Genomic DNA, 15,831 nt, shown 5'->3' with positions numbered 1-15,831 from the left:
ATGTAAATAATTTGAGTAAACCATTCATTTGAAATGATTAAACTAACTTGGAAACAGCTTCATTATGATGAAAATGGGTATCTTTCTTAACAAAAGGTTTTTAACTGATTTTGAAAAATTAAACTCCTTTGTTTCATCTTATTAAATGAGTAAATTTGCACATAATCCTATTGTTTCATGGATTTTTATTATTCATTATCATTAATGTTTAGGAAAATTTCATGAGGTCCTTATAGTAATTACAAGTGTAAACATTTATTAAGCACTCACATGTGATAAACATTGCATTATTCTCTTTGCAGAGAAGTGCAGTGCTTAAAAATGACATCTATAGACTAAAGATGCCAAAGTTTGTATGTCTAATCCAGATTTCTGTCCTCACCTCTGTGCTTATATATCCAAATGCCTGCATTCCATGGCCAGTTGCATGCCTGATGAGCCTCTCAAATTTGACATGACTAAAACTGACCTTCTGACTTGCCTCTTCAAAATAGTGCCTCTCAAAGCATTGAGAGGCACTATTACCATTTCAGGCAATGGCAACTCCATCCTTCCAGTTGCAATGATGACCCATGAGTCATTCTTAATTCCCTTTTTCATTTAGATATCAATTCCTTCTCTATATAGTTCATGTACATTGAGGATGCTGGCCTTGTTCTTTGTCCAGGAATGTTCACTGATTGACTTAAGACCATCAACACATTCTACTTCCCTGGTCAGAGGCCAGTAAGAGTGAATCTCACAAGTTTTGTGAGGAAAAAAATAGGAAAGGAGATGCACTTTCTCTCCTTGTTGTATGTGAAAGAAATGTTTATAGCCTCAATTGTGGGAGATGGCCTTTCTTCAACGGAGAAGGAAGCCAGAGTTGGTATAAAACTAGCACCATAGATATCAGAAGACAGAAAAAGAAAGTGGCTCTTGAAGAGGTCATTGAGTGACTGGGTCATCAAAACCTGAAGCTTCCTCCACCTCTGAACTTTCCAATCACGTGAGTCAAATATTGCCTTTTTGTTTAAGCAACTTTGAGTTGGAGCTTTTGGTTCATGCAAGTGAAAGTATCTTAATTAATATAAATGGATGGCCCTTTAACAAGTCTTTGTGTGTTAACTTTATATATTTTGATGAAATACAGAATAAATGGCATTTTCAATTTTTCATAGCCGTGTGCCTTTGGCTATGTTGTTCCTTCTCTCTGGAGTGCCCTTCCCACCATATCCTCTTAGCAAATCCCTACTCAACTTTTAAGACCTAGCACAAATATCCCCTTCTTTCTTAGGATGTTATTGTTTAGACATGGCCTAATTTTAAGTACCTGACCCTAGTGGATTCATTCGTTGCTTCCATTAGTGGGAAAGTCATTTAAAAAATATGTATTTGTATTTTCTCTTCTACTACATGCTAGGCATGTGCCAGGCACATACAATGGGCAAACTCCTTAAGGAGTTTAGAAATGGGCTATACAGAGAAGTGAGCCAGCAAGCAATTACAATATGGGAAGTTCAGTGTTGAGATGGCAAAATGTCTGGGTGTGGTAGGAGCATAGCGGTAAGCCTCTAATCAAGTCTTAGTGGGTGTGGATAATGGAGGTGAGTCCTAGAAGAAGTGATGTCTACAAAGAGATTTAAGAACCAATAGGAGTTTAACAGACAGGAAGACAGAGAAAAGAACATCCCAGGGAGAAGAGTTCCTGACAATATCCAGCAGCATCAGAGATCAAGACCCTCTTGGGGGACAGGGTCAGAATGTAGAGTTCCAGAAGGAACATAGTGAAAGATGAAGCTGGAGTCCAAGGAGACAACCAGACCAAGAAGGACCTCACAAGGCTTACTAAAGAATATGGGTCCAAGCGTGGTGGCTCACGCCTGTAATCCCAGCACTTTGGGAGGCCAAGGCGGGCAGATCACGAGGTCAGGAGATCGAGACCATCCTGACAAACATGGTGAAACCCTGTCTGTACTAAAAATACAAAAAAGTTAGCCGGGCATGGTGGCGGGCACCCGTAGTCCCAGCTACTTGGGAGGCTGAGGCAGGAGAATGGCATGAACCCGGGGGATGGAGCTTGCAGTAAGTGGAGATTGCGCTGCTGCACTCCAGCCTGGGCAGCAGAGTGAGACTCTATCTCAAAAAAAAAAAAAAAAGAATATGGATTCTGTCCTGGGGACAACTGGGAGGATGATTTATTTGTGCTTCAGAAAAATCAAAGAGGCTGCAGGAGAAGTGAGAGGTTTTGGGGAGCCCCACATAAACCAGGTAGACCTGTTAGGGAGCATTGGATCTGTCTAGTTCTCATCTCCTTGTGTGTCATTTCCCCTGAGATGTCTGATTAGGAGCAGACACAGAACTTAAAGATTATTAAAAACGTGGCAATTGTGAGTCTTTCCATGTGAGCCCACCAAGAGGGGGTCATTTTGGACATGGAAGACTGCCTTAAGTGACAAGAATGGCATAGGTAATATTAATAATGAACATGATGACAGTACCCTGTAAACAGCATTCTTAAGGTCAAATATGCAGCAAAATTTAACAGTCATTAGTGGTTCTTTTGACCAACTCCAAATTTTGGAGTTTAGTCACTTTATCCAACAGATTCACTTGAAACAACAGAGGTTTTGGACAAAAGAAACAGGCATGTAATGCATCACCACCAGATTTTATTAGAAGTCAATTCATTGGTAACAGCAGTCTCCTAACACGGTGTGAGGGTGAGGAGAACCTCCTCCCTGACGGTTTCTGCACTACAGAAGTTGAACCTGTGGAGAGAAAACAACACAAAGTCACCTCCTCTTCCTGGCACACATCTGGAGTGTGACAATGAGGACAAACTCTGCCCCCAACCTCCCAGTCTGAGGGAAGGGCACACCCTATGCTGGAGATCAGACAATGGCTGAGGGAAGACCTCTTCTACATAAAGGAATGAATTCTCCTTTCCGGTGTTATTTTCTGGTTGTGCAACAGCAGAGAGAGAAGCTGTCAATAGACACCCCAAAGAAAAAGAAAGACTCATTTGTCATGAGCAGTCACTGAACACTTAGCCCATGTCAAAAAATGCAACTGAGGAACAGCAGAGTCACCATCATAAGAAATCAGCCCAGTGTATAAAAACTAATTTCTGGTATTATGTTGGCTAACCATTATTTTAATTCAATATTGGAATTGAAATGACAAACTTTTCTCATTAAGACTGAATAATATGCCTTCTTTTCATGTGTGCATCAAATAAAGAAAAGAAGGAAGGAAGGAGAAAGAAAGGAAGGAAGGAGAACGAACGAACGAACGAACGAAAGAAAGAAAGAAGGAAAGAAAGAAAGAGAGAAAGAAAGGAAGGAAGGAAGGAAAGAAAGAAAGAGAAAGAAAGAAAGAAAGGAGAAGAGAAGAAGGAAGGAAGGGGAGGAAGGAAGGAAGGGAGGGAGGGAAGGAAGGAAGGAAAAGAAAGAAGGGAGGGAGGGAAGGAAGGAAGGAAGGAAGGAAGGAAGGAAGGAAGGAAGGAAGGAAGGAAGGAAGGAAGGAAGGAAAGAGGAAGGGAGGGCAGGAAGGAGGGAAGGGAAGGAGGGAAGGAAAGAGGGAAGGGAAGGAGGAAGGGAGGGAAGGAGGGAGGGAGGGAGGAAGGGAAGAAAGAAAAGGCTGAACAATACTTAGGATGCTTTGGAATACTTTTCTTTAATAAAATACCTTAGCATATGTAAACTATCAGGCATGGAAAAAGGTGCTCAGAAAATGTTTTTTTTTTCCCTTCACGCTCACTTCCTCAATGACTGGCAGCCTCACAAATAGGAAGTTAAAGGTTAAAACAGTTATCGATCGGACACAAGAAATGAAAGGCACCAATATTTATATATGATTAAAGGTGAACTGAATTTGTTTTGTAGTAGTTAAGAATTTTGTAGAGTCAAACTTCCTGCACAGAGATTCAGAAATGGTATCTTCATTTAATTATCCATACAATAAGGATAATGAAACTACCTCATAGGATATACATTTTTGTTTTAACAGCTTTATTGAGCTTTAATTTACCTGGAATAAACTGTACATATTTAAATTGATAACGTTTTCACACACACAACATACACCTCTGAAACCATCACCAAAATCAAAGTTATAAACATATCTATCATCTCCCCAATTGTCTTTCTTCCCCTTTGTAATTGCTTCTTCCCATTCCCTCCAATATTCACTCCTCCCAGGCAACCATGCTCTGCTGTCACTATAGAGTAGTTTGAATTGTCTGGAATTTTATATAAATGGAATCTAAGGTGTATGCACTCTTGTCTAGCTTTTCATTCAGTATAATTATCTCAAGATTCATCCATATTGTTGAGTGTACCATTAGCTGATTCCTTGTCACTGCTGAGTAATATTCCATTGTATGGACAGACCATAGTTTGTTTATCCATTCCTCTTTTGGTAGACATTTGGATTGTTTCTACTTCTCAGCTGTTACAATAAAAGCTGCTATAGGCCCAGGCGCAGTGGCTCACCCATGTCATCCCAGCACTTTGGGTTCTTGCCTCATGGGTAAAGAGCGAAGACCGAAATCGCTGACTCAGCTAGATGCATGTTTGGCTTTTTAAGAAACTGTTAAGGTGCTTTCCAAAGTAGTTGTATCCTTTTTATATTCCCATCAGCACTGTATGATAGTCCTTCACAAGAGTTGGTATCATCAATCTTAATTTTGGCCATTTAAATACGTGGTATCTCATTCTGTTCTTAATTTGCATTTTTCTAATGATTAACAGTGTATCATTTTCGGTTCTTTCACATTGAGAAATCTATTTGTGTTTTTATGTTTAAAGTGCATTTCAGGCTGGGCACAGTGGCTCACGCCTGTAATCTCAGCACTTTGGAAGGTCGAGGTGGGTGAATCACTTGAGGTCAGTTTGAGACTAGCCTGACCAACATGGTGAAATCCTGCCTATACTAAAAATACAAAAATTAGCTGGGAGTGGTGCTGCTGCCTGTAATCCCAGCTACACAGGAGGCTGAGGCAGGAGAATCACTTGAACCTAGGAGGCAAAAGTTGCAGTGAACTGAGATCGTGCCACTGCACTCCAGCCTGGGTAACAGAGCAAGACTCCATTTCAAAAAAATAAAAATAAAAAAGTACATTTTATATAGCCAGAATACAATTGGATATTGAGTTTTAAAAAATACAGTGGAGTAAGTTTTGTCTTCTAATTGTGGTATTTAGACCATTTTTACTTTATACGATTATTTATATGGCTAGGTATGAGACTATTGTCTTTTTTTTTTTTTTTTGAGACAGAGGAGTCTTGCTCCGTTGCCCAGGCTGGAGTGCAGTGGTGCCATCTCCACCTCCCAGGTTCACGCCATTCTCCTGCCTCCAGCCTCCCGAGTAGCTGGGACTATAGGCACCCTACACGATGCCCGGCTAATTTTTTGTGTTTTTAGTAGAGATGCGTTTCACCATGTTAGCCAGGATGGTCTCAATCTCCTGACCTCGTGATCCTCCTGCCTCGGCCTCCCAAAGTGCAGGGATTACAGGTGTGAGCCACCGCACCCGACCCCTTTTAGTTCTTTTTATACTCTATTTTGGATTATATTTTATTCCATTTTATCTCCTTGTTTGGGTTATTTGCTATCATGCTTTGTTTCCTTATTTTAGAATTTATAGGCCGGGCGCGGTGGCTCAAGCCTGTAATCCCAGCACTTTGGGAGGCCGAGACGGGCAGATCACGAGGTCAGGAGATCGAGACCATCCTGGCTAACACGGTGAAACCCCATCTCTACTAAAAAAATACAAAAAAACTAGCCGGGCGAGGTAGCGGGCGCCTGTAGTCCCAGCTACTCGGTAGGCTGAGGCAGGAGAATGGTGTGAACCCAGGAGGCGGAGCTTGCAGTGAGCTGAGATCCGGCCACTGCACTCCAGCCTGGGCGACAGAGCAAGACTCCGTCTCAAAAAAAAAAAAAAAAAAAAAAAGAATTTATAGCACCTATTTTTAATTTATCACATCTTACTTTCAGAAGAGAGTATACCAATTCATAAATGGTGTAAGAACCTTCCAATAGTATATTTTCAGTTCTCCCCCCAGCCCTTTATGTCATTGTTATATTTTACTTATACATCTATTATATACTCCCCAAAATACTGTCATTATTTTTTAAGTAGTCAATTTTTTCAAAGAGAATTTAGTAATAAGAATTAAAAATATTATGTATTTATCATGTATTTCCTATTTTCTGTGTTCTTAATTTCTTTTAGTGAATTCTTTTCTACCTGGTATCATTTTCCTGTGCCTGAAGTCCTTCCTTTGACATTTCTTTTAGTGTTAACCTGCTGGTGAGGAATTATTTCAGTTTTAAAAGTATTTATTTCATCTTTGTCTTTGAAAGATATTTATGGGTATAAATTCCAGGTTAACAGTTTTTCCTTTCCATACTCAAAGATATTGTTTCACCATCTTCTAGCTTGCATTGTTCCTGATTAGAAATTTGCTGTAATTTTTTTTCTTCACTGTTCTAATGTGTCATTTTTCTCTGACTGCTTTCAATATTTTGTCTTTATAATTGGGTTTCAACATTTTTTTATTTGTGGAAATTTAAGGGAACAAGTTAAGTTTTGTTAGACGGATATATCGTATAGTGGTAAAATCTAGGTTTTTAGTGTAATCACCTGAATAATGTACATTCTACCTGGTTTTGAGCATTTTGATTTTTATGTGTGTTGGTGCTGTGTTGTTTTCTTCATGTTTCTTGTGATTTTCTTTGATCTGTTGGTTTATAGTTTTCACCATGTTTGAAAATTTTCAAGGTATTATTTCTTCACATATATTTTTCTGTCCCTTCTTTGTTAGGGTCTTATTTCCAATAAATAAGCCTTATTGTTATTGTCCTACAGATCACTGATATTCTTTTAAAATTATTTTAAAGATTTTTTCTCTGTGTATTTCGTTTCAGAAAGTTTCTGTTATGTATTCAAGGTCATTAACCTTGTCTTCTATAATGTCTAATCTACTGTTAGTTACATTCTGTGCATGTTTTGTTTGTGACACTGTATTTTTCATCTCTAGAAACTCAGTGTGGGTCTTTTTCTATATAGGTTGAGCATCTAAATCTAAAAATAAAAAATCCATTCCTGAGGGAAGTAACACAGGAATGGAAAACCAAACATTGTATGTTCTCACTGATATGTGGGAGCTAAGCTATGAGGAAGCAAAGGCATAAGAATGATACAATGGACTTTGGGGACTTGGGGAGAAGAGTGGGAGGGGGGCGAGGGATAAAAGACAACATATATGGTGCAGTGTATACTGCTCAGGTGATGGGTGCACCAGGATCTCAGAAATCACCACTAAAGAACTTACTCATGTAACCAAATACCACCTGTACCACAATAACTTATGGAAAAATAAAATAAAAATAAATTAATAAATTAAATATCCAAAATGCTCTGAAATTTGAAATGTTTGATTGCCAACATGATGCTCAAAGGAAATGCTTATTGGAACATTTCAGATTTTGGATTTTTTCTTTAAATTTTTGATGCTCAACTGGTACATATAATGGAACTATTCTTAAAGTCCCAAGAAATTCAAAATTGAATCACTTCTGATCTCAAGCATTTTGGATGAGAAACACTCAACCTGTATATGCCACGCCTTTACTGACGTTTTAAGCAAATGGAATACAGGTTTAAGAATTGTTTTAATTTTCTCCTCTGCTAATGTAACATCTGTGTCAGTTTTGGTTTGGTGTCGATTGATTATTCTCCTCATTATAGGTTGGTTTTTCTGCGTCTTTATATACCTGGGAATCCTTGAGTCAAAGTCAGATACTGTGGATTTTAGATTTTTAGGTGCTTGATAATTCTGGATCTTTATAAATATTCTTGACCTTTTTGTTCTGCAACGCAGTTAAGTTATTTGGAAACAGTTTCTTTACAGATCTTGGTCAATATAGGTAAATTATTTTCCACTATAAAGCAAGACTTTCTAAAATACTCTACCCTGTGTCCTTTTTTTTTTTTTTTGAGACGGAGTCTTGCTCTGTCGCCTGGGCTGGAGTGCAGTGGCCGGATCTCAGCTCACTGCAAGCTCCGCCTCCCGGGTTTACGCCATTCTCCTGCCTCAGCCTCCCGAGTAGCGGGGACTACAGGCGCCCGCCACTTCGCCCGGCTAGTTTTTTGTGTTTTTAGTAGAGACGGGGTTTCACCGTGTTAGCCAGGATGGTCTCGATCTCCTGACCTCGTGATCCGCCCATCTCGGCCTCCCAAAGTGCTGGGATTACAGGCTTGAGCCACCGCGCCCGGCCTACCCTGTGTCCTTTGAATTATAAACTTTTCTAGACTGCTTGGTGGAAGTAAGCACCATTCCCAGTCCTGCAAGAGTATGGGAACTATTTTCTCTAATCCATCAAATGGATATTTCCATGACCTCCAGCTGGTTTGTTCTCATACATGGGCCAATCAGTACCTTGATGAATATTCGGGGGACTTTTCATAACCTCTGGGATTCTCCCTCGGCAACTCACTCCTGTCTGGTATGCTGTCCTGTGAAATCTACTTCCCTGGATCTTCTGATTCTTAACTCTGATTCTTTAACTTAAGGAGTCCACTGAACTCTGCCTGGGTTTCTCCTCCCTGTGACACATCCTGGAAATCTCTCGGAACAGTAAGCTGGGGCAACTGCAAGGCTCCATCTTGTCCGTTTTTGTCTCTCAGGGATCACTATCCCTTATTCCTTGATGTTCAGTGTCTGGAAAACTGTTTTTTCACATACTTAGTTTGAATTTTTGGTTATTTCAGTCAAGACAGTAAATCTGGGTTCTGTTACTCCATCTTTGCCAGAAGCAAAGTCCCCTCATTTGGTTTTTATGAGGATGGAAGGATAGAATGACAGAAGCACAGGGCTTGCCTCAGCATTTGGCCTAATACTCAGAAATACTTGATCTAGTGTTGGTATTGTCATGATTATCATCAGATCACCTTTCCTGGTAGTTCACCTTCCTTTGGCTCCCACACCCTCCAGTCCAGGTTGAAACCAAGGATTATCTCTTGGACCTCCATCTTCACTAAGAAGACCAGTGAATTGGAAAAGCCTATTTCTATTCCTTGATACATTTACTGTGTTCCTAGCAACTTAAACAGCAATTAGGTGAGCCTGGGAAGTTTGGAAGATGCACACAAGAAGCACTCACATAGCACAAAACACAGCTGCCAAAGGAAGCATTCCTCTCACCTTAGAATCATGAAGCCAGATTCGCATTCTAACATTTAATTTGTATCAGCTATCACATATTTGTCTACGAATTGATCAAAGCTGTTTCCTAAAGTTCTACCCTTTTTCCTAAAGAAACAGAAGGCATTAGGAAGCAACTGTAACTAGGATGTAGGTGATCCCCTGTAGGAGGTTTCACTTAAATTAGACTTTTAGAAGGAATAGAACTATAAACACAGATTTGATATTTCACATCTCCTGGGATTTTCATTACTTACTGTTTTCCATCATTTGTCTCCACTATAATCGTGGATGCTCCCACTCTGGGTAAATTTAGGTCGATCACGTTGTTATACCAAATAAATTTAACCTTTTGCAAGTCCCCAACCTCCACATCTGAGTCAAATTCATTGGAATGAGTATAATCTGGTCTGAGAGTGCCCCTGAGGATTTAAGAAGTGAACAAAAACATACATGAGCATACATATAAATATATACATATATATTTGTGTGTGTGTGTGTGTATATATATATATACACATATACATACACATTTATGTTTCTAAGACCAGCTTACAGTGCATTTCTGGCTAAGGTGATTGGTAGTACATTTTTCATTCTAATGTATTAAACAAATTCAGACATGCGTGCTAACTCACTGGTAGTCCATTCGCCGTGAATATTTCATATTAGTCACCTTTGCTTTAATAAAACTTCAAACATGTATTAGTCACAATTCCTCCACAATTTAATAAATGATGAGAGTATTCCATCATCTTTTTGCATGTGTTTTGTAGACAGACTAATTAATTACTGATTATAAATCAGATGCCAGTCATCAAAGCAAACATGAATGGTTTTATCAGGAAATAGCATGAAAATATTTAGAGACCGATTTCTGAATAGTATTAAGGCATAAGGATGACACAATTTCTTCCTTTTTCCTTATACATGTCAGTACTCTACTTCCATATAGTAATGAATAGACAAACTCTTAGGTTGATGACATACATTATACATGTGCAGTATTCCAACATTAAGAAGTATTGGCTGGCCACCATGACTCATGCCCATAATCCCAGCACTTTGGGAGGCCTAGGTGGGCAGGTCACCTGAGGTCAGGAGTTTGAGACCAGTCTGGCCAACATGGTGAAACCCCGCCTCTATTAAAAATACAAAAATTAGCCAGGTGTGGTGGTGGGTGCCTGTAATCCCAGCTACTCGGGAGGCTAAGGTAGGAGAATTGCTTGAACCCTAGAGGCAGAGGTTGTAGTGAGCCAAGACTGCACCACTACACTCCAGCCTGGGTGACAGAGCGAGACTCCAGCCTGGGCAACAGAGCAAGACTTCAACTCAAAAAAACAAACAAACAAACCATACAGCAATATTATTTTACTCACTTGAAAATTTCATACTGCTTAGAGTTTCCTTTACTTCCAAACAAAGAAACTAGCACATGTCCTGTGACCTTTTTTCCAGACAGTGTGACAGATACCTTATATCTCCAACCTGCAAGGGAGAAAAATTGCAAAATGTCAGTTTGGAGATAAAAGACACTAAAAACAAGTTAATTCGGATCCCACTACTGCTGAGTTTTGAATAATTTATTTATAATTTGTGTGTGTGTGTGTGTGTGTGTGTGTTTGTGTAATTTTCTAATCAAATAGTCATAGATATTCCTTTATATGTGTTTAGGGGATAGGCATTAGGTAGCAGGGGCTTTGCAGAATTTTTTCAAAGTTAAGACAGATTTTTTTTCAAGCCAAGGGACTAAAGAATACATTTAGTTTTCAGTTTCCAACCTGACAATTTATCCTTGAAAGTTATAAGAACGTTATGTTAAAAGGTAGTTGTAAAATTGTGAACTGTGACATTTTTTCAGTTTATTTTCATAAATCACCAAATTTTAGAGTACTGCCATCTTTTTGTCTAAATATCTACATTTATTTTCAAAATTCCATAATTCAACTTTTCATTGCCTTTAGGAATATATTAATTTATGAAAATCAAAAGAACGTTTTCTTGGTACTAGCCAATGGTTTGCCATTTAGAGATAGCCTGAGCAAATTGCGGAGGAGATAAAATTTGTCATCAGTATTAAAAAAAACAGTAACCCAATTGACTCTCATCCAAATAGTTTTCTTCCTCTATTATTAAGAAAAGAAACCCAGAACCTGTTCCCATTCCTACTACTCCTCCATCCTCGAATTCCCATCACTCATGGAACCTACAATCCTAAACATCTCTTACTTCTGTCAATGTCTTTCCATTCTCACAACCTCTGCCATCTCTCTCTCCTAGATTACCTTTGTGCTTTTACGAAAATCTCAGAATTTTGTTCAGTGAAACTTTTGAGTGAATATAAAGAGGCTGGAGCAGAGAAAGTCTTCTGAATATAGCACCAGAATCAAATGTGAAGAAACTTATTTTTGCAGCTCTAAGAGTCCAGGACCCAAACTCTGTTCTGCCACCCTAATTAGCTATAATTACCTTGAACATAGCATTGAGCATTTTTCCACATTGCAGAGGGGGTGTTTAAAGCTTTTGTATAGAAAAGCAAGTATGCACATTTTCAGTGGACATAAAATATATAGCAATACGAATATAAGATACAGAAAATAGAAACTTACGTGCAAAATTACTGGCATCACCAGTGTCTAGATAAAATTTCTGGCCCACATCATTTGTTTTCCCAGAATATCTATCAGCATAGTGACCCATCTGTGGGCAGCCTCCACTTGGACAGGGGAAGCACTTGTTCTAGTGAAAACAAACAAATGATGAATGAGGATGCCCTTTCTTTTAATTGTGTACCATATTTCCTACATGTTGTTGTCATTCAAATATTCTAAAGCCAGTTCTGTTCTGATGGTAAACGGGGATTTTAACAGTGTCTCAGCAGCAAAGATTAACAATGCATTTCATTATTCACAACAGTAAGTCACCAACTTCACTGTTAAACAACATAGTACTATAAAAATCATACAGTGAGCTGGGTGCGGTGGCTCACACCTGTAATCCCAGCACTTTGGGAGGCTGAGGCAGGTGGATCACCTGAGGTTAGGAGTTCAAGATCAGCCTGACCAACATGGTGAAACCCCGTCTCTACTAAAAATGCAAAAATTAGTTGGACATGGTGGCGGGCGCCTATAATTCTAGCTACTCTGGAGGCTGAAGCAGGAGAATTGCTTGAACCCAGGAGGCAGAGGTTGCAGTGAGCCGAGGTTGCACTATTGCACTCAAGTCTTGGGCAAGAGAGCAAGACTCCATCTCAAAAAAACAAAAACAAAAACAAAAACAAACAAACAAACAAAAAATACAATGAGAAAAAATATATATATTATGTGTGTGTGTGTGTATCTATCTTCTATTTTTCCTCTTTTGCCTAATTTGTTCCCAAGACATTCATCTACTTACAGCTAGAATTTATTTTAGAAAGATTGCATAAGTAGAATAGAGGTTATAATCAACTTCTGATAAACAAAATCAATTCTTTTCCTTTTTTTTTTTTTTGTTTGAGGTAAAGTCTCTCTCTGTCACGCAGGCTAGAGTATAGTGGTGCAATCCGGCTCACTGCAAGCTCTGCCTCCCGGGTTCACATCATTCTCCTGTTTCAGCCTCCAGAGCAGTTGGGACTATAGGCATCCGCTACCATGCCCAGCTTATTTTTGTATTTTTAGTAGAGACAGGGTTTCACCATGTTAGCCAGGATGGTCTCGATCTCCTGACCTCATGATCCACCCACCTCGGCCTCCCAAAGTGCTGGGATTACAGGCGTGAGCCACCGCGCCTGGCTTTCTTCAATTGTTTTAGCTCACGTTTAGCATACCAAGCCCTGAAGGATTCGCATCCCGGAATTTCCTCTATGTGAAGAGAAAATGCCCCAGCTAGCCTAAGGCTTACTGCGAGGCTGATACCTGGAGAAGACATATTCATATAGGAAAATACTCCTTGTTTCTGAACCAAGGACTTATGAGAAAAAGAGATGGAGAGGGAGGAACCAAGTTGGCAGGACAAGTGTCCCAATTCCCACTATGAGGGGCAGGGCTACTCTACAGTAAAGGCAAGTGGTGGACTCCTGGCTCAATGGACCATATTATGGGCTTATCACAGTCCCAGGGTTGGCATTCAACAAAATCCAGGTGTTGCCTAAGCCAGCCAGGAAGAAATAGCCAAAGCTCTCTGAGGGCATTGCTAGAGCCAGAAGAACAGATAGGCCCAAGACTTCATCTCTAAATACAGCAGTGTGACCATCAATAAAAGACAAGGCTATTACCCAGTGTCCAAAGGAGCCCAAAGACTTTACACCCACGGACTCCCAATTCATTTCCTCTGCTGAACACACATTGACCACCACCACCAGATCACCCGGCCCCAGCACTCACTTGGAGAGAAGCTTAGAAGGGAGTGCAAAGGTGAAGAAATCTGCAAGACTGAGACATTTTTTCTTATACAAGTGCTGAGTATCACTTAAAAGAACTGTTTATATTGTTGAATTAGACTAAGTTTTAACTGGATGAAACCTGAGGCTTTTGTGTTTGCTTCTTTATTTTTTCCCCATTACTTATTGTTGGGTATTGGGAAAGAAAATTAAAATAAAGTTAAAAGAAAGAAAGAGGAGGGATCTTCTGTCTTACTGTATATGGAAGCGGTAGTGTGAATAATATATGTACTCCCTCTCCCATAATAGCTAACATTAATTGAATGCTATTATATTTTTTGCTCTGAGCTAAGCAATTAACATATGTATTATCACTAAGTCCTCTCACCAAATATGTTGAGTTTACCATTAGTATTTACATTTACAGATGAAGAAACTTCTTGGAGAAGTGTTTTGCTCAAAAATATTCAGCTATTTAATGGTGAAACCAGGATTTGCATCCTCTCTCCTAATCACTAAGGTAAATATCCTGGGTAATTATGACTTCAGCTGGCACATTTGTTACTGGAAAGTTTCTTATTAAATCCATAGGTTTTAAATTTTAATTTCAAAACTTTATGGTGCAAAGAAAAGTCAATTTTATAATTTTATAAAAAACCCCCCAGAGAATAGATATGTCATATCTGAGATCACATATAAAGAATTCAACCAAGAGCAAACCACTACAGCACACATTTACCTATGTAACAAACCTGCACATTCTGCACAAGTATCCTGGAACTTAAAGTAAAATTAAATAAATAATTCAACCAAGATATCAAGAGAATACCAAATAAAATGAAAACTCAAAAAAAAAAAAAATCTTGGCAATTATGAAATTGCACAGAAACGTCCACACGTCTATAATTATATATTAATAGTTTAAAAGGTCAGCATTTAAGAAAATTTTTCCATGTTCATCAGCATCCTATAGATATTTCTCAGATTTCCATAGACTAATTATTTTTTGTTTGTTTAGGGTTATTTCTAAAACAAGTTTGAACATTTACCCAATGAATACAAAAGTAATACAAATGAAAGTAAACATAGGACATTTCCATTTACAAGCTCATTTCTCTAAAGTGCTCTAATTTATCACTATTTAAATACATATCTATAATTAAAGGCATGTATAAGTTCGAAAGTATAAAAACGTTCATTGAATGAGGTCATGTATAGGAAACCACACCAGTCAAGTGAAGTGACAGTCACAAAATTCTTTATGCAGAAGGTGGAGTCTACTTACTGCAGTGAAGACGTTGTAAGAGGCACAGGGAAATCCAGCAAAGCCATCAGGATTGACGATGCTATCAGTGTAATATTTGTAGCTTCTTAAGTGATTACAGGCCGCAAAGTCTCGAGTCCCTTTGAATCAGGCACAATTACACATCAAGGACAGATTGCATTTTTCCAAGTTAACGTCATATTCAGAATATAGTGGTTGAATAGATTTCTCTAATTAACGTGAGCTCATGCGGGTCACAGAACAAAGTCATTTGTAAAGTATATTTATGATTTGTGATGTAATCAGGAGTTGAGTACTGTTAAAGATTATAATAGATAATACTGTAATTAAATGAAAGGTTTAACATACTGTAGAAGAAAAAGATTGGTCTAAATAAATAAAAGCTCATTCCCTGAATTAGGTGCTTGGAAGCTGACTGAAAATCCACTTTCTTTCCCAGTCTCCTCATGCCCACTTATCCCAGTGAAAACCTACATCTCATGGATACAATTAAAAGTCTTTTGTTACATAAAATGTGAGACCTGTACAATTCCAAAGAATTTAGCAAGTTTAGCAAAACAAAACGCAAGCTTTCCCCCAAGAAGATCTCTTTGTACACATAATAGTTCTACCTTGCCAGATTCCATCTATGTCCACAATCTGAGAGAGAACGTTCTTCTGACATCCAGGCATTTCCACTCCTCCATTTGGAAAGAAATCTAGATGGCCCACAAGTTGGCTCATTCCAAACCCTGAAGAATCATAAAAGTAAATGAGGGTTTATGCTAATGTATAGACTCAGACAATATAACACCCTTTGGGGGACAGGTTGAGGAACTCACCCAAATTGGGGACTATGGGGGCACCATCCGTGTGAATTACATCCACAAATTGGGCATCACTGGGGTCCAATCGGACTAATTCAGGTGTACCCTGAAAGCAAGGTTCTGCTGGGTCCAACCCTAGAGTAAAGAGTATGTGTCGTGAATTATGACAAGTCCTAAGCACAGTCCTGA

The 15,831-nt window shown here is 38.9% G+C and overlaps 1 protein-coding gene across 1 annotated transcript in view; it reads right to left on the bottom strand.

The window, feature by feature from the left end:
* Positions 1-2,631: 2,631 nt before the first annotated feature.
* Positions 2,632-15,831, bottom strand: part of PNLIP (pancreatic lipase) — a 45,896-nt gene continuing 32,696 nt past the window's right edge. Inside the window, exons 7-13 of the mRNA XM_038009589.2 lie at positions 15,658-15,777; positions 15,448-15,567; positions 14,837-14,955; positions 11,801-11,930; positions 10,571-10,679; positions 9,449-9,613; positions 2,632-2,750 (exon numbers count right to left, since the gene is read on the bottom strand). Of these exons, the coding sequence (XP_037865517.2) occupies positions 2,687-2,750; positions 9,449-9,613; positions 10,571-10,679; positions 11,801-11,930; positions 14,837-14,955; positions 15,448-15,567; positions 15,658-15,777 (827 nt within the window). The 3' untranslated portion in view covers positions 2,632-2,686. The remainder of the gene's footprint in view (positions 2,751-9,448; positions 9,614-10,570; positions 10,680-11,800; positions 11,931-14,836; positions 14,956-15,447; positions 15,568-15,657; positions 15,778-15,831) is intronic.

This window comes from Chlorocebus sabaeus, chromosome 9, assembly GCF_047675955.1.
Source record: "Chlorocebus sabaeus isolate Y175 chromosome 9, mChlSab1.0.hap1, whole genome shotgun sequence".
Lineage (NCBI taxonomy): Eukaryota > Metazoa > Chordata > Mammalia > Primates > Cercopithecidae > Chlorocebus > Chlorocebus sabaeus.
The sequence above is the reverse complement of the archived record's forward strand: the minus strand, read 5'-3'. Positions and strand labels throughout refer to the sequence as shown.